This window comes from Camelina sativa, chromosome 4 (genome assembly GCF_030686135.1).
Source record: "Camelina sativa cultivar CO46 ecotype springtype chromosome 4, ASM3068613v1".
Taxonomy (NCBI): Eukaryota; Viridiplantae; Streptophyta; class Magnoliopsida; order Brassicales; family Brassicaceae; genus Camelina; species Camelina sativa.
In genome coordinates this window covers 16762384-16782296 of record NC_141883.1, presented here as the reverse complement: position 1 = coordinate 16782296, position 19913 = coordinate 16762384, and the positions used below count along the sequence as shown (strand labels likewise).

At 40.4% G+C, this 19913-nt stretch overlaps 2 protein-coding genes across 2 annotated transcripts; one reads left to right on the top strand and one right to left on the bottom strand.

Moving 5' to 3' along the window:
- Positions 1-6847: 6847 nt before the first annotated feature.
- On the top strand, positions 6848-8823 carry LOC104780352 (xyloglucan endotransglucosylase/hydrolase protein 31). The gene is made up of 4 exons (XM_010504850.3): positions 6848-7276; positions 7648-7748; positions 7845-8062; positions 8165-8823. The coding sequence occupies exons 1-4, from the start codon at positions 7075-7077 to the stop codon at positions 8523-8525; spliced, it is 882 nt and encodes a 293-aa protein (XP_010503152.1). The 5' UTR covers positions 6848-7074; the 3' UTR covers positions 8526-8823.
- A 5720-nt stretch (positions 8824-14543) lies between these two features.
- Positions 14544-16347, bottom strand: LOC147945853 (ABC transporter G family member 19-like). Its single transcript, XM_087509387.1, has 5 exons — positions 16343-16347; positions 16126-16187; positions 15902-16009; positions 15712-15860; positions 14544-15512 (listed from the first exon to the last, which is right to left on the bottom strand). Exons 1-5 carry the CDS (start codon positions 16345-16347, stop codon positions 14544-14546), a joined length of 1293 nt encoding a protein of 430 aa, XP_087365513.1.
- Between the last annotated feature and the right edge of the window lie 3566 nt (positions 16348-19913).

Sequence of the window (19913 nt, the reverse complement as noted above, 5' to 3'; positions counted from 1 at the left end):
TCATCAAAGCAATCTTTTTCTTCCAAAGTTTCTTGATCCTCCTCTCGAGAATCCTCACTGGTCTCGCCTCCAAAATCATATTAGGCTGAAGATCCTCAGAAATCTTAGCCAATAACTGATCATCCTCACGTAGACACTTCTGCAACATAGAAACATGGAAAACCTTGTGGAACGCACGCATAACCTCAAGCAACTCCAGCCTATATGCTACCGGTCCCCTCCGCTCAATCACTCTGAATGGACCCATATACCATGGACTCAACTTAGTCTCTGACAATGACCTGTTTGGACCCCGCAACATGGCCATCTTGAGGTACACTCTGTCTCCCACCTGAAACTCAAGATCTCTTCTCCTCTTATCGGCATAACTCCTCTGCCTATCCTGAGCTTCCTTTATGTTCAGCTTGAGCACCTGAATCTTCTCTGAGGTCTCCTGAACAAAACTAACACCAAACATGCTCCTCTCCTCCACCGGAGTTCAGCTTAACGGTGTACGACATGGCATCCCATACAAAGCCTCGTAAGGAGTCATCCTAATACTTGCCTGGTAAATGTTGTTGTAAGCAAACTTTACCAGGTTTAGGTGATCCGCCCAATGGCCACCCCAATCCAACACACACATCCTCAGCAAATCCTCCAACGTCTGGATCATCCTCTCTAACTGTCCATCTGTCTGGGGTTGATAAGCTGTACTCATATGCACCTTAGTGCCCATCTCTGTCTGAAATGCCCTCCTGAACACCAAAGTGAACTTAGAATCTCTATCAGACACAATACTCGCTGGAACCCCATGCAACCTGACTATCTCCTTCACATATTTCTTATCCAAGACCGCTGCTCCATCTGTCTTCTTAATGGCCAGAAAATATGCCGACTTAGTCAACTGGTCCACAATGACCCAAATAACATCAAAGGTCTGAGATACTGTCAATCCTACCACGAAGTCCATCGTGATCATATCCCACTTCCACTCTGGAATGAGAAGACTCTTCAGTAACCCGCCTGGAACGTGATGCTCAGCCTTCACTAGCTAGCAAACATCGCACCTCGCGACCCAACTAGCTACATCCTTCTTCATCCTGACCCAGTGATAGTACCTCTTGAGATCATGGTACATTTTAGTCGCTCCCGGATGAATAGAGAACTTGCTCACATGAGTCTCCCTCAAGATATCCTGTCTCAACTCCTCATCCTTAGGCACACAAATCCGCCCATGCACCAAAATAGTACTATTAGTCGAAACATGATACTCAGAGTCAACATCCTTTGAGGCATTCACCATTCCCAAATCCTTCTCCTGAGCCAACCACACCCTACTCAGAAGATCTGCTCTATCAACCACCTACAAGCCCAACGGCTAATGTGATACCACACACAAACTCAACGCACTGATCTCTCCTACCAGAGACTGCATATCCTGCTCCTGAGCAGAAGCTGCCCTCTTCCGACTCATAGCATCTACAACCACATTAGCCTTACCAGGTTGATAGGTTATCTCCAAATCATAATCTGCCACCAGATCCATCCACCAATTCTGCCTCAAGTTCAGCTTGGGCTGAGCGAATATGTACTTCAGACGCTTATGATCTGTAAACACATGTACCTTTGCACCATAAAGATAAGATCTCCAAATCTTCAGTGCAAAAACAATAGAAGCCATCTCCAAGTCATGAGTAGGATAGTTGTCCTCATGCTTCCGCAACTGCCGTGAAAAGTAGGCAATCCCCTTCCCATGCTGCATCAACACACACCTCAAACCAACTCTGGATGCATATGTATAAACCACATATGGTTCTCCCTGCTTAGGCAAGGCCAAAACTGTCGTAGTAGTCAACATCTCCTTCAGGCTTGCAAAGCCCTCCTTGCACTCCTGTGACCAGAAAAAAGGAACATCCTTCCCTGTCAACTTAGTCATTGGTCATGCTCTGCTTGCAAACCCCTGCACAAACCTCCTATAGTTACCTGTCAAACCAAGGAAACTCCTGATCTCCGTGGCATTCTGCGGTCTAGGCAAATCCCTGATAGCCTGAATCTTCTGCGGATCTACAGAAACCCCCTCTACGGAAACAATGTGACCCAGAAAACTAATCTCACGCTGCCAAAAACTGCAGTTGCTCAACTTAGCAAACAACTTTTCTAGAACTGCCCTCAGATGCACTGCATGCTCCTCAGGACTATTAGAAAAAACCAGGATATCATCGATGAAAATGATGACAGACACGTCCTAAAACACGCTGTTCATCAATCTCATAAACGCTGTTGGCGCGTTAGTCAACCCAAAAGGCATCACCACATACTCATAATGCCCATACCTCGTCCTGAAAGCCGTTTTCCTCACATCTTCCTTATCTATCGGTATCTGATGATATCCTGATGCCAGATCTACCTTAGAGAACCAAGTAGCACCTCTCAACTGATCCAACAACTCATCGATCCTGGGAAGAAGGTACTTGTTCTTCATAGTGACCCGGTTAAAACCCCGATAATCAATATACAAGCGGAAACTCTCATCCTTATTCTTAACGAATAACATCGGCGCTCCCTCGATGATACACTAGAACGAATGAATCCCTTACTCAACAAATCCTTTAGCTGCTTCTTCAGCTCTGCTATGTCTGCTAGAGTCATGTCGTCCCCGGTTCCAGTTCAATCGTGAAAGGATCAGACCAAGGTGGTGGTAATCCCTGAAATGACTGAAACACATCCTCAAACTCCTCAACAACCTGAATACCGTAAACCGTAGACTTCCCTACTGACTCTAGCATCGATATAGTAACCAAATAAGCCTCACGGCCCTTCTCGATCATCTTCCCAGCCTGCATGGCCGAGATCACGAGACTCCCTGAAGTCGGTATAATCCCCTGAAAAACCAACTTCCCTCCTAGGCGCTCAAACTCCACTCTACCCCGATGGCAATCCAAATGTACTATATGCCGATGCAACCAATCCATCTCAAGAATAACATCATACAACTCCACTAGACTGATAAGCAAATCAGCTGGCCACGACTCTCCTTCGATCTGAATATTAACTCCCCTAGCTCATCCAATGACTCTCAGAAACTTGCCTCCCGCAACTCTGACAACTCCTTTACGCTCTCCGGGATCTTCTCTGATGTCCGCACCCTCCGCACACTCCGGGGTAATGAAGTTATGAGTAGCTCCAGAATCAAACATAACATGGGACTTAAACCCACCCACCAACAAAGTCCCTACACAAACCTCATGTGTCGAGAACCTAACACTTTATCACAGGAAAAACATAAAATCTGAACCTACTGAAATGCACAAATTCTAAGTACCAGAAATTATACTTGTGATCGCCCCGACACTTGTTCCACCTGTCTCGACCATCAGGTTTACCCGTGGCGCCTGCTCAATCCGTGCCACGTGCTGCACTCCAGCCTGAACCACATGTTGCACTGCTGCCACTGCCATCTGATGCAACTTGGGACACATGGGCTTGTTGTGTCTAGGCTCCCTGCAATGATAGCATACACGAACCGCTGCCGTCAGAGCACTCCTCTGAAGACAACTAGCTACCTTGTGATCCATGCTCCCACACCAAAATCACCCTGCACCACTCGGTCTCTGCGTAGCTTCCCACTTCCTCTTGGTTTCCTGCACAGGCTTGCCGCCCTTGCCAGAACCTCCCTGAAGATGAGCCTTCTTAGGCTGCACCGCTAGACTAACCGTCACTGTCTGTGCCCAGATGTCCTATTTAATCTTTGTGGTAGTCTCTACTAGCTCTGCACACTTAATATAACTCCGTCCTCTGCAATGGACCCTCAAGTCATCACGAAGAACCCTCATAAACCTCTTGATCTGGGCCTCCTCATACTCCATAGCCCGACCCCCATAAGCCAGAAGTCGAATAAACTTCAAGTCCAACTCCCGCACTGACCGTGTTCCCTGAGGTTTTATGCCTCCAACCGGTTTTATGTCTCCCTCGGAAAGTATTTGCGGTTGAACTCCTCCACGAAGTCAGCCTAAGTCATTTCCCTCTGCACTCTCCTAGCAGCCACTGCTCTCCACCACACCTGAACATCACCAATAAAATTGTGGACCCCTATGTCCCCCCAAAACTCCTCATGACATCTCAGAGTCTGGAAGTTACGTTCCACACTCGTCCTCCACGCATCTGTAGCGGTAGGATCTGTACCACCCGAAAACCGTGCAGTATCAATGCTATGCATTTCCCTCAACATACACAAATAACGACCATGCGCTCCCACATCCGCAGCGACTGGCTGCCGCTCCTCCGCCACCACTGATGGCACTACCTAAGCCTGAGCGGATCCCACTGCCAGCAACCGCTCCAACAACTATGCTAACAAGCCCGCAAGATCCACTCCTCCAGGGACTCCACCTGCTGGAAATCCCACACCTGGAACCCTAGCACCACCGGCCACTCTAGGACCAACACTGTCCCCACCAGCCACACTCATGGATCCCTCATGAAGGCCCTGCGACTCGCCAACACCCTCAGCTGTCACACTCTGGTCCACAGTATTACTAACTGTTGAGGCTCTGCCCCTACCACGACCACGTCTGCGTCCACGACCACGACCAGCAACAACATCTTCTCTAACCATCTACACTACCATGAACAGAAAGCTAAGCAAGCAATTAAACATAACAGAAAAAACATAACTCACCGTGGAATCACACTGTAGGCTCGAAGAGGATGTTCTAGGACTCCATGCCACACACAATTGACTAGCTCACATAATCAATCAAGACATGCAAATCCCAAACATCTACAACACAAAGCCTAGTGAACCCAAACCTAGAACCGTAATGGCTCTGATACTAAACTGAAACGACCCGACCCATTTTTTTTTAATAAATAATAATAATAATAATCATAATAAATACTCTACAACTAGTGGTCTCATACCCACTAGCCACCTAACCACAATCACACAACAGCGGATAACATAAACCATAACATTAAACCAATAAATATCCAATAATTAATAACCTAGACATAAAGTTTTGCAAATATCCATTTTACCAAACAGCGGAGAAACATAGAACCATCAACCTAGAAATGTTCTAATGACCCAACTCTAGCAATTTAGCAATGCCAGACAACAACCAATCGAGTCCCTAGAACATCTTCCTCTTCATTGCCTTGATTCCACGATCACACTTTACCTTTACCTGCACCACAAACACAAATTGAGATGCATGAGTATTTAATAAACACTCAGTAAGGCAATCATCCTATCTACTTAGCTATACACACAAGCAATAAAGACTAACCATCAACTAACAAACAACAACCAACAATAACAAACCAGGACTCTGCATCGACTAACACCAACCGTGCATCGACCGACACCAACCGTGCATCGACCGACACAAGCTTGCATCGACCGATGCAAGTTACACTTGCATCGACCGCTACACACACTGCATCGATTGATGCATGCTCGACATAACACGAAAACCCTCATCGTATCGACCGACGCCTCCACATGGCATCGATCGATGTTCCTAGGTCAAACGCGTCGTCCTCGCATTTGCATCGACCGACGCACATGCCGAGCATCGTTTTTCCCCGAAGCTTCTCACCGGATCTTCGTTTCTACAACCACAAAACTCGATCCGAAGCCACAAGAAAGCTTCACAAAGTACCATATAACATTCTAACATGCCAAACAACACATAAACAAGCAGATCAGAGAAATCTCCAGCTTAAATAAGCCATGGTCATGCATTTACCTTTGCCACAGACGAATGTGAACGTTAAACAAGAAAAGAACACTTCCAGGAAGCTCCTACAACGATCTCAGCTACAGATCTCTACTGGAAGAGCCTCCAAACTCCCAAAATCCACAAGAACACTCAATAACACCTTTTCTCTCTTCTTTTCTTTCAAAAGCGGCTAAACTCGCTAATGACGACAAAAACTCGAGTTAAGAGTTTTTTCCTAATCCAAAATGCAACATTTAACTTAAACTCGTCCGCACAAAATCGACCTTGCATCGACCGATGCACATAGTAGATTGATCGATGCATCCCTTAAACCGGGAATTCGGTTCGCAGATTTTATAATTCTTTATAAATAAATTCATAATATTTCATATGTTTTACGAATTTTGAACTTTCTTTCATAGGGGATATCTCTACAAAAGTTTGTTGATTTTTAAAAATCCGCACATAGTGCAAGTACGCATATGCATAATACAAAACAGGGTTTATAACAAAATAAAAATGTAGTAATGTTGGAAACACATTTAGAAATATTAGTGGAAATAAACTCTATATATCATCACTACGTTGCCTTTTGTTAAGAATCATTGCCACATGGTATCAACGAAAAATATTTTGTACAGTACAGTATATATATATATATATATATATATATATATATATATTTACCATCATACAACATTTTACTTTAACAATTAAACTCACGCATGAACTTATTCATGTATAGCACCGATTACCTTCTAGTATATCCATATTGAGTTATAAATTATTTTGGCTAAATAGAAAATAGGTCAATATTGAATAGGTAGCAACCGTGCGTACCTAACGATGGTATTTATTAGACCGTGTGAAAAAGACATTGTTTCTGTGGGTGGCAGCACTCTTGTTCTTGTGGGTTTTGACTACAACATGCATGCATATCAAGGTTTGGACTTTGGATCTAAAATCCAAAATTGTGCAAAATACAATGTTATGTTCGTTAATGGAGTTGGGTATTATTATTTTCGTTATACTTATACTTTATATATATAATTTATTCGTCAGTTTCCTTTTCTTGTTTTTTTTTTTTCTTTTTTCTTACTTTGTTTTCTTTATTAAATCATATATGATGTAAGTTGACATTAAATGTTCATATTTTGACATGGGAATGGGATCAATCCGTAAGGCCCATCCAATCGACGGATAACAGTCACTCACTCCTATAACTGTCGGACCCGCACATATCTCTATTTATACTCACCTGTGTCCTCTCACTTTTCTTCATTCATTCCATACATATTTGTCTCTCTTTAATGTATTTATTCTCCCTTTTGTAGTAATAACCACTCAAAAGGGCTTTTACTTCACTCTCAATATGGCTTTATCTCTTATCCTTCTAGCTCTCTTAGTGTTATGCCCTAGTAGTGGTCACAGCCAGCGTTCTCCTTCGCCAGGTTACTACCCGAGTTCCCGAGTACCGACTTCACCTTTTGATCGTGAATTTCGAACTCTATGGGGCTCTCAACACCAACGTCGAGAGCAAGACGTTGTTACTCTTTGGCTCGACAAATCCACTGGTCTGTTCCTTTTTTTTTTTTTTTTTCAACATATTTTGTGGACTCAATTCGATGGTCCATGTTATAAAATGCACTAAAAGGTTATTTTTATTCATTTGGAATTAATAAATGTAATTGTTGATTAGAATCATATTAGGTAAGCGACGATTTGGTTGTTTCGTTGTCAAACCTCACTCACTCAAGTTTCTAGTGTTATTTTATACACCGCACGACTTGTAGGACTGTGTCGGTAGCTTATATTTATTATTTTCTAATTTCTAACTATGTTCTTTTAATTATACTCGTAATGGTTTTTTTTTTTTTTTTTTTTGTCGTATATTCGTATGTACGTAATAAATTGATTTTAGTGACTTATTATTAAATATGAACAGGCAGTGGGTTCAAATCTATTCGTCCATACCGGTCGGGCTACTTTGGTGCTTCCATTAAGCTCCAACCAGGCTTCACGGCTGGAGTTGATACGTCACTCTACGTAAGCATATATGATCGAACTATAATTAAATAAACCTTCTATTAACTTTGTAGTTAGTTCAAGCGTTACTAAAATGACAACTTTTTCGATTTCTAGCTCTCGAACAACCAAGAGCATCCTGGAGACCACGATGAGGTCGATATCGAGTTTCTAGGGACGACGCCAGGGAAACCTTATTCTCTTCAAACAAATGTATTCGCTAGAGGAAGTGGCGACCGAAATGTCATTGGGAGAGAAATGAAATTTACCTTGTGGTTCGACCCTACTCAAGATTTTCACCATTACGCAATTTTGTGGAACCCTAACCAAATTGTGTAAGTCAAGAATTCTGAATTAATTACTGCAAATTAATTACTCCGGCCATTTTGTAAGTTGTTTGATATTCTAAATTGGATATTTTTTTCATATATAAACAGATTCTTCGTAGATGATGTACCGATACGTACATATAATAGAAAGAATGAAGCTACGTTCCCCACAAGACCGATGTGGGTTTACGGATCGATATGGGATGCATCAGACTGGGCCACGGAAAATGGAAGGATCAAAGCTGACTATCGATACCAACCATTTGTGGCTAAGTACAAAAACTTTAAGCTAGCCGGATGCACAGCCGATAGCAGTAGCTCATGCAGACCGCCATCGCCTGCACCATTCCGCAACCAAGGGTTGAGCCGGCAGCAAATGGCAGCCATGACATGGGCACAGAGGAACTTCTTGGTCTATAACTATTGCCATGACCCGAAAAGAGACCATACCCAAACACCAGAATGTTAAACACAAACAAACAAAAGGAAGGTTTTAATAATTTTACTTCGCATTACCAAACATACAACTTTAGTTAATAAATGGAGGTCTTGTGACGGGTCCACACTGGAAACTAGATTGAAGCAGTTGAGCGTCCGGTCCTCTACGATTTGTGATTAAAAAGAAAGGGTTTTGTTTTTTCAAATACTTTGTAATGTTCCATTTGGTATTCTTCTAATAATTGTGGCTATATTGTGTGATCATATTAATATATATGGTATTGTATTGTTGTGTGAACCAAAGAAAAAAAAAAGTTGTCTTTTCGACAGTGGCTTGAGTTATTTGTTTGATTTATATTTTTTCTCTCAATCAACGACTAATCAGGAGATTAGTGGTTGATTTGGCTTAGTGGTCAGATACTTCAAGAGTTCAAGTCACCACAATAGCCTAGTGTATCTGAAACATGAATTTTGGCAGATATGAAAACTATACATATATTTACAAATAATCCTGGCTGCCCCAAACAATGATGGGCCATTGTACTTTCATTATGAATCATTAAATAAGCGGTTATAGCAGATATTATTGAACACAAACAAAAAACTAATCAACGGTACGAAAATGTTGAAAATCCTATAGACATGTCGATCGATTTAGTTGTTAAAACAAAAATAGAAGAGGGATCATTCAACAATAAATCAAGGATTTAGAAGGGAAAGGTTAATGGTGCATGAGGGAGGATGAGGATAATGATGATGATGACGACCACTTTTCCCAACGTCGAAAGAGATGCTAGTGAAAGAGTGAAGACGACACTGAACAGTGTGGACCCAAAATCTAATTCTCGAAGATTTCATTACCCTCTTGGGTTAAATATATAATGAAAGAAATATATTTTTCATAATTATTGTTGTCTTATTTCAAAGTGTTGTTATCCTCTTTGGCCTTTTGTTTGTGTATTTCGGTTGTCGACATCATCTTTGATAAAGAGACGTCCCTACAATTTATTTTTATTTGTTACATATTAACGGAATATGATGTGTTTATAACTGAAATTGACTCTTTAAAAAAAAAGAAATAAGAATGAGAACTAGAGTTGGTTAATATTGGAAGAGTGCCTTTAATTGAATATGATATATTGATTTATTATTTATGTGGCATTTTTTCTTTTATCGAAGTTGGATTCTATTAGATCATGATTATTTTGGGTAGTAGAAATTAGGCTACTCGTAACGCCCCGACCGCCACTTTTTAGTGGACCTCATATTCAATCCTAATCCATAGGTCCACTTTTTTTAATGGGCTTCACAGTTTTTCACTAGGTCCGTGAGCTCATTCATATCCGACTGCCGGTTTGCTACGTTTGGGAGGCTTCAACACTTGTTATCATCCCTACAAATCACCACATGATCTTTCCCTGTGTTTTGTCCTCACTCGCACAGTTTCGACAATCACTTCCTGGAAGGTCACCCATCCTAAGACTACTCCAGCTCAAGCACGCTTAACTCTAGAGTTCTCTCAAGCCCCTTAACCGAAAAGATAAGTGCACTTTGGTGACATAGGTGGCCAAATCAATTCTTTTAAACCTCTCCGCAATTCTCTGAAACAGGGGTGTCACAATTTACCCCCACTAACAGATCGCAACGTCCTCGTTGCCCACCAAGACCGTCACCCCCGACGGTGTGAACCCATTCGACTCCACACTCGTCTGGGTTCGGCTCTGATACCACTTGTAACGCCCCGACCGCCACTTCTCAGTGGGCTCCATGTCCAATCCCAATCCATGGGCCCACTTTCCTTAATGGACCTCACGGCCACTCACTTGGCCCATGAGCCCATTCATAGGTTTGCTACGTCTGGGAGGCTTTAAAGACTTGTTACCATCCCTACAAATCACCACATGATTTTTTTTTGTGTTTTGTCTTCACTCGCACAGTTTCAACAATCATTTCTTGGAAGGTTACTCATCCTGAGACTACTCCAACTCAAGCACGCTTAACTCTGGAGTTCTCTCAGGCCCCTTGACCGAAAAGATAAGTGCACTTTGGTGACATTGGTGGCCAAATCAATTATTTTAAACCTTTTCGCAATTCTCTGAAACCGGGGTGTTATACTACTAATTTAATTTTGTCGATTAGAAGAGAAAAAAGAAATCGATATTCTATACAATGTAAAATATAGATAAATCTAAATTTGTCCTATATTTATAATGTGTATATAATTATTTTTGTGTATTTTTTTTTTTTTAAACTATCTATGTCAATCTTCTCCAATCAGTCAATTGCAAGAAATTTACAGATTTCTGTTGGTTTCTTTTTGTTGCTATTCTATATTTGCATTTGTATACCATTTATTTGTGATACTTATGTTAATCGTCATCCGATCATAATATAAAGCTCAGATTCATTAATTTTTGTTTCCCTACAATGGTGTAGCACTGCAGCAAACATATTAATTGCAAAATAAAACTTCTAAATCTGATTTAGAAGTATTCATAGTGATAATTAAACTAATCCTGCTGAAAGTATATTATTTCACAGTGAACATGTAAACGGTCACAGTAAGATAAAACCAAAATTTGTTCGATATAGAATTAGAACTCATAATGGTTACTTCCTACCGAAGAAAATTCTAGGGAGATGGGATCGGAACCAAACATGGTAGATGATGTCTTGCACATAACCGCTCTAACCATTCTAGCACTTTTCAGCTTTTAATTGTATAACAACTTAAAATTAGAACGGTTTATCTTTCTGACCAAAGTAGAAAATATCTTACTTCGATTTATCACAATGATAGAATATGATCATAGAATTTGTGAATTAGTAATAGAAACACTAAGTAAATTTATTTGAAGTCTCAATTTTGGAGAAGTTTAACGACATAAGATAAGACTATTTCCAACCCATCTCCATTTCTATTTCCAAATTGAACTTTCTCCAACCCTACTCCATTTCCATCTCTAAAATGGAGATTTCTATATTTGTTTTTATATTTGGAGATTTTTATTTCATTTCTCCATTTTGGAGTTGAGCTTTTTTATTTTCAAATCAATCCCTTATGTTTATATATATTTATATTTTATATCTGAATACAGTTAATTATTATTATTTTATACTTAAACTTATAAATAATAGTTTTAAAATTCAACAATTAACATACATTACATAGAAAATAGACAATACAAAAAAGTACAAAATAGCATAACTACCAATAAAATTTAAAATATATAATATAACTTAAACTAAAGATTTAATACAACAAAGACTAATAATTATTGAACGTTGTGTAATGTATTGTTGTTTAATAACAAATTTTAAATATAGTAAACATGCTAATTTTTTGTTTTTGCTTAAAATAAAATAATTGGATTAAATTTGTAATTTTAATAAATAAAGGATCATTATATAAATTAATAATAAGATATACAAAAAACATTCTAAGAATATATTTTTTTAGAGTCAAATATGGAGAAATAGGTTGGAGTGAAACCCATCTCTAAAACCCATCTCCAAAATAGAGTAAAAAATGAAAAAATGGGTTGGAAATGCCCTAAGTGATTAACAATATAGTTGAAAAAATAACAATAAATACTCATTATCTAACCCATATAGTACTAGCTAGGGCTGGGCAAAATAACCGATAACCAAATAACCGACCGAAACCGAACCGAAAAAAACTAAACCGAACCGAACCGAAATTCTTCAAATACCCGAATGGTTAGTAAAAATCTATATCCAAACTAACCGAAACCGAACCGAACCGAACCGACAATTAAATGGTTAACCGAAATATCTGAAAACCTAGAAGATATCAAATATTATATACTTAATATTATGCAAAACTATAAAATAAACTTAAAATATAAATTATTTCTAGATTCAAAACAATTAAATATTTTAAATAATCAATATATGTAAATGTTATTATTTTGAATTTACAAAGTTAAATACTATTTTGTAAAATTGAATCAATATTTTTCCCTTTTTTGTATTTTTGTTATTGTATATTTGGTTAATTTTGGTTATATTCGGTTAGTTTTGGTTATATTTGGTTTATTTGGTTAATGTTAATATAATTTATGTTAGTTATGGTTATTTATTTAAATAACCAAACCGAAACCGAACCGAAAGAAACCGAACCGAACTAAACCGAAATTTCATAAATATCCAAATGGTTACTATATTACTATATCCAAAATAACCGAAACCGAATACAACCGAACCGAAACCGAATGCCCAGGCCTAGTACTAGCAAAGTTAGATTTCGTAGCAAACAATGGTATTGACAAACAAAAGATACCCGTCTTAATCTCAATCAGGTAATCATCTAACAAGATAGTAGTAGTATACGACATAATCTTTCGGAAAATATATTAATCACAATTATTAATTTTTAGATAATTTATTATGAAAAATGAAATATTTCAAAAACATCAAAATTGTTTAAAAGAATTTGATCCTTCAAAATATATTCATTAGTCTTTGATTTTGTTGTCTAGTCCTTGTCTCGTATACCCTCATTTTATTTGATATTGGCTACACATTTTACAGATGATTTCGGTTGCAACAACTTTCGTTCCCTCCATTCCACCTGCAGAGGCTTTTCTTTTTAATTAATTTCCAAAACCCCAAAACGAAAATTCGGTGGTGCCCAAAATTGGAGTATTTGCCATAATAACTCTTCCTAGACGTTCCTATATTTGGTTCTGTTTTCGGATCATTCAGGTTTTGAAATTATTATTCATGCGGTTTTTTTTATTTATTTTGGTTTGATTTAGGTTTGATTTTTTTCGGTTTCAGTTCGGTTGCGGATTTTGAATGAAAAATTGATCTAAAACCAAATTATTTTCGGATATTGTTCCGGTTTTGATTCTAACCAAAAATTATGGATGTTTTAGAAATTTTCAGATATTTTAGGATATTTTAGGATATTTTCGAGTATTTTTGGATATTTTCGGTTTAGTTTAGATTAGGATATTCATGTATTTACGAATTTTGGGTTCTTTGGTCTAAAAGTAACTATTAATTTAAGGTATATAATTGTATTTAGGATATATATTAGGTTCTTGATTCAGTTTCGGTTCGGTATAATTGGATTTTAGTCAATTTTGTTTTGGTACCAAAATTTAATTAAAAGCAAAAATATATATTAATTCTTTGTGTTTCTTGGACCCATTATTTAGTTATTTTGTGATCGACTGATTGTGGTATTTTGATAACATAGCTAATTAAACTGACGCTTATAAAGGCCCATTACGTTATATGACTTAAAAGGCCAAGATCAGTGATCCATTTCTAGAAGATTCTTGTTTGGTCTTGGATGTGAGAAAGTGAATCCATTTATAGTTCTTTTTTTTTTATTATTTTTTTCAAAATCTAATACATCACCATCACAATTTTACAAATATTTGATCTTATTATAAATCTATATGATTATATTAAACTACCTCAAGTATACGATTACGATGAATAGTTTTCAAGAACAATATTTTTACGGTGTAGGAACAGACAGGTTTTGCATAAACTAACACCGTAAAAATATTGGAATCTAGGAACAGACAGATTTTGCATATACAACATTCTACAATAAATTTTTATTATTTTATTATATTTATTAATTTATAAAGATTTTATTTTATATATAATATCTAACTCAACATACAAATTCATGAATTTTTTTTTTACTATAGCTAGGTAGCTTTAGTCGGCTGAATGATAACTGTTCGCCATAGCTGCTTCTCTATCTGGCACAACTTCGGAGACTCTTCTTTCTGATAGCGTCAAATCAGATCAGCGTCATTGGGCCGCTGCTCTTTGACCATCGTCCTCTCCTCTGTTACCAACTCTTATTTTGGACTGATTTCGAATCCACAAGAGATTCATCGGTTTGTCAAGCTACTCTGACCATGTTTTAGCTTCTATCTATTATTTGCCCCCTCAGCTCAACCGGTGGGACGTCTTGGTGAGGTGATCTCTCGAGGCCCCAACCTTTCGTTGACAAATCTAAGATCTTTGGACCTCCTTTGTGCATTGCTTTCCGCCTCTCTTACCGGCTCCCCTCGAAGTCAATCTCACCACCTCTTTTCTCCTTGGGGCAATTAGTTGAGGCAAAGACTAAGGAAGGGGCAATTAGTTGAGGCAAGGACACCAAAGAGTGAGATATGACATAAGAAGATGTTCTGTACGCGTTGTGGGTTGTCTCTCTAAAGAAAATGTATCGTTCTTGAATAAAAACTGGGATATTGTCTAAACAACAGTAGAACATTGTGGGCACCACGAATGCAAAGAATGTCGATCTCTCTTGTGCACCTCTTGGAGTGTTGTCTAGATTCCAGTACACAGTGGCTAGGAGAATAGCGGTCACCATAACCATAGCAATCCGTGTTCCCATGAGTTCGGGCATCCGAATCCAGTTTTTCATGTACCGTTTGGCTAAGATGAGTGTTTCAAAAAATGATGGATTCGCATATGAAGATATTGATTCCATGGCAATGGGATTGACTGCAGATGTGCCTGAGACTAATTTGCCTCTTGAAACACTCGCATTGATCGCTTCTTTTAAGGATAAGCCTTGGTGGGGTGTGGTTTGTGGGGTGGCTCGAGCTGATTGGCTAAGTTTGAGCTTGTTCTGCTCCCACTTTTTGTTGAATTCTACTAACTCTTTGGTTCCTTCAGTGGATACTTCCAGTTGTCGGATTAAATCAAGTGCGAACTCTGTGATGTTCTCTTTCTCAGGGATCGGATGACCAAAATCAGAGAAGAATCGAGATAGACTTGCTGGAGATCCATTGAACACACTCTTGCCGCGAGATAAGATGATAAGCCGATCAAGCAATTCTACAATACGAGCACTTGGTTGATGGATCGACATAATCACAATGCTGCCACTCTTAGCTATTCGTTTAAGAACTTGCACCACCATAAACGCGTTGGTGGAATCTAGCCCGGACGTAGGTTCGTCAAGAAACAAAACGCTGACCAGAGTACCACACTGACCAGAACTACCTCTATGGCTCTCGCAGGCACATCACAATGGGCTACCAAAACGTCACAAAGACCCTAAATACGTCACAAAAATCCCAAACATGTCATGAAGACAACACAAACGTCCTGCATGACCGCCACTAAGGTCCATAAATGTCCAAAAGTACCGCCACTAAGGCCACAAACGTCACCGAGACCGCCACCATGGTATCCGACGTCGTCACTTAGACCACCACAAGGTCTCCAGCGTCACCAAGACCACTACCACTAGCCGGTGTCACCAAGAACTCTGTCACCAAGACCACCTTCAGGGCCCCAAACATCACAAAGAACGCCCTACCACTGACAAGCGTCACCAAGATCTCTGTCACCAAAACCACTGTCAGGACACGAAACGTAACAAAGAACACTACCACTGACAAGTGTCACCAAGATATCTGTCACCATGACCACTGCCACGGTACCACAACATCGCAAAGAATGCCCTACCACTGACAAGCGTCACCAAGATCTCTGTCACCAGGACCACTGTCAGGGCATGAAACGTCACAAAGAAACACTACCACTAGAAGGCGTTACCAAAATCTCTGTCACCAAGACCACTGCCAGGGTACCACCACATCATCAACAACGCTACAACTGACAAGTGTCACCAAGAACTCTATCCCTGGGACCACTGTCAGGGTACAAACCGTCACTAAGACCCCTATCAAGGCACAAGCGTCACCAAGACCACTCAATATCATGATACTAAACGTCACAAAGACCGCCAACCAGGCACACATCCCGCAGGATCATCACAAAGATCGCCACACTTTCCACAAAACTTGCTATTTTTGGAAACTTTATAATTATGGAAACCTCATTTTTATTGAAAATTTCTATTTATGGATACTTCCAATTATAGAAACTCGAGCTATTTCTCATGAAAACACCAGCCAAAATAAAGAAATACTCATCTTATTAAATCCTTAAGTGCAATAAACACTTACAACTCCGAAACAAAAGAAAAACTTAACAAAACCAAACAAAACAGACATAATCTAAACTCCGGGATTGGTGCCCGACCCTTCTTTTGGCTGCACCTCTCCCACTGTCAAATGCGGAAACTTCGGACATTGTGGTCTGATATGTCCCACCTCCTTGTTGTAAAAGCACACTCGAATGTCATCTTTCGCCTCGCTCCTCTTGGGACAGCCTGCCAACCTGTGATCCATGCTCCTGCACCCATAGCATCCCTGCCCACCTTGGTTCGTTATTGACATGTCCTCCCGCTTCCTCTTATGCCCTTGCTCCGACTTGCTACCCTTTCCCTAAATGCTTTGCCCTAATATCTCTTCTAATTGCACAGTAGGGCTAACCATCCCTACCTGTGACCTCAAGTCATCCTCTATCCCAGCTGCAACCTCTACCAGCTCTGCTCTAGTAGTGTAACTCCTCACCCTGCACCGAATCCTCATATCGTCACGCAGAGCCAACAAGAACCTCCGCACCTGAACCGCTTCTGGTTCTAAAGCCCGACCTGCATACACCACAAGCTGACTAAACTCCGCGTCTAGCTCCCGCACAGTACGGTTACCCTGAGACAACCCCAAGAACCGCGTTGAACTCTCTCATAAAGTTCATCCAAGTCATCTCACGCTCCACCCTCCGTGCCGTCATCGACCTCCACCAGACCCTCGCATCCCCTGAAAGGTAGTGCGCTCCCAAGTCCACCTGATAGTGGTCGGGACACAGGAGCGACTGGAAAATTTCCTCCATCCGCTCTCTCCACTCATCCGCTGCACTCGGATCTGTGCCTCCTGGGAAAAATACCGCATCCACATGCCGTAGCTGTACCAACATCTGAACATACTGAGCATCCACTACCTCGGCCCCTGCTTGCACACCCGCCTGCACTTCCACTACAGGCTGCACCACTGGACCTCGTCCACCAACCAATGGCGGCACTACTGGAACCTACCCACCATCCACTGGCGGCAAACCTGTTGGAAGTCGCACCAAAACCTGAGCTAGCAAGACCGCCAAGAAATCCTCTCTACCTGGAACACCCTCCGCTGCAACCTCCACTCTCCGGCGACACCGTGGCCGAAACCGGGCCCATCCGCCCTGCCGATACCACCACCAGCTAGGTCTCCAGACACACTAGGATGAACCTGCGACTCTGCCACCTCCTCACTGGCCATGCTCTGGGTCACACTTTCACTGACCTCAGGAACCCGTCCCCGCCCACGGTCACACCCACGACCACGACCACGACCACGCCCGCGACCAGCAGCTCCCACACCTCTAACCATCTGTATCACCAATAACAGAAAAGCTAAGCAAACAAAACGATCCTAACTACACAAAGAACACAACTCACCGTGGAATCACAAAGTAGAGGATAATACTAGGACTCCATACCACAAACAAATTGACTAACTACTCATAGACAATTCCATCACACAACAACATGTATCTAACAACAGGAAAATAATTCAACCAATTAAATTCCTAAACCGCTCTAAACCCACTTAACCATCTTAGAACGATAAGGACTGTGATACCAAACTGAAACCCGACCCGTTTTTTAAAAATAATAAATACAATATATAATTAAGCATCCCATACTACTTAATTAAACCAACCCAACCCACAACTCCTCATTAAACCAATAACAACCAATATGCACAGGGGAAACATACCAACAATACAAAATCAATACATCATCAATACAATAACATTTCTAACCATTCTATTCATCAACCCAGCATAACACTAACGAAGGTTCCAACATAAACAATATATCAAACAACACACAAACGAGACCCTAGATCATCCTCCTGCTCATCGTCATGATTCCGCATCACATACCTACACACCACAAACAACAATTGAGATGCGTAATTATTATCATAAATACTTGGTGAGGCGATCCTCCCATCTATTGGGCTATACACACAAGCAACTGAGATTCCAATGTTTAGCAAACCACAAAAACAACACAACAAACTAGGAAAACACGCAACAGAGAAGTTGGTGTCGACCGACACTAGAGTGGTGTCGACCGACACTAGAGTGGTGTCGATCGACACTGACCCCAACATGGTGTCGATCGACACCGACTCTGCAACACGATATGCACGAAACCGAAAGTTGAAGATCCGCTTCCCAAATCCTCCAAATCGTCCAAAACCCATCCAAAACTCCTGGAAACTCCTGGAAACCACCATCCAACCACAAATACACAAGAATACAACACAAAAAATCACAAAACAAGCAAAACAAAAGATTCTCAGACTTAGATAAGCCATGGTCATGCACTCACCTTAGCCAAAATAATGAGATCCATGCCCAAACGACGAAGCTACCACCACAGAAACCTTCCCACCACGTCCCTAGCCTTGGATCCACACTCTCCAGGAAGAAACTCTCTGACAGATCAAACGAATCTCCCTAAAACCTCAAGAACAGGCTATGGAACACTCTTTTCTTCTTTTCTCTATAAACTCTCAAAAACGGTTAAAAGGGACAAAGGAAGTCGAGTTCTCCCTTTTAAACTCGAGTTTAGGGCTTCCCTAAACCAGCTACGCGAACCGGAGAATTGAAATTGAACCGATTTGACCAACTACGATTGGTGTCGACTGACACCACTAGGAGTGTCGATCGACACCCCTACCAGAAATCGAATTTCTGGTTCGCGGATATTACAAAAGTCGACTACAATCTTTGTGTGGGAATCCTTCACCTTGATGGCTATGCGTTTTATGTGAGGGAGTACCCACCTGTTCTCTTACGACTATGCTTGCATCAACCGCCATTAGGATGTAAGCTCATGTTTGCCTTTTTTCCAAAATGTACAAGCTTTGTGTAGGACTCCTTAACCTCTATGGCTGAGGGTTTCATGTGAGGGAGGACCCATCTGATTTGTTGCGATATTGCACATATTATATATGAGTCCTGGTAGCTTCACCCACCATTATGAGAATTGAGCCAGAATCTGTATCAATCCTTGATCAAATTTTCTTGAAAAATCTCCTGTTGGCGAGAACCCCATCCCTTAATCCCCCATTGTACAACATTTGTAAAAGCTCGGTTGATATATTGCAAGAGCCATCGATGATCATTTGCTGATCGAGGAAGACACAGAGCATGTCTTCAAATGCGCTTCCACCATGGTCCCAACAGATCTTTGAAGCTTTGCTAGCCTCTCAAAGACTTACACCTCCTTAGAAAACTCATGAAACTAATATCTTTTAATGCCTTGTAACCTTATTAAGCATTGTAATTGTTTAAGTTTACTTTGTATGAACTCTCCTCTTTGAGGATTTAACTTTAATGAAAGCTTGTTTGACCAAAAAAATAAAACATACAAATTCATGTTTCAATCAATAATTAACACTTGAAAAAAATCATAATTATTTACAAACAGATCTACGCTAATTGTCTA

Excerpts from the sequence above, each read along its gene's own strand:
- LOC104780352 (XM_010504850.3), top strand. The coding sequence starts at position 7,075 with ATGGCTTTATCTCTTATCCTTCTAGCTCTCTTAGTGTTATGCCCTAGT. Across the intron at positions 7,277-7,647 it reads TTGGCTCGACAAATCCACTG|GCAGTGGGTTCAAATCTATT; the intron begins GTCTGTTCCTTT and ends AAATATGAACAG. Across the intron at positions 8,063-8,164 it reads TGGAACCCTAACCAAATTGT|ATTCTTCGTAGATGATGTAC; the intron begins GTAAGTCAAGAA and ends ATATATAAACAG.
- LOC147945853 (XM_087509387.1), bottom strand. Across the intron at positions 16,010-16,125 it reads TAGAGTTCTTGGTGACACTT|TGGTCCTGGTGACAGAGATC; the intron begins GTCAGTTGTAGC and ends ATGCCCTGACAG. Across the intron at positions 15,513-15,711 it reads ACGCTGGAGACCTTGTGGTG|AGCCATAGAGGTAGTTCTGG; the intron begins GTCTAAGTGACG and ends TGTGCCTGCGAG.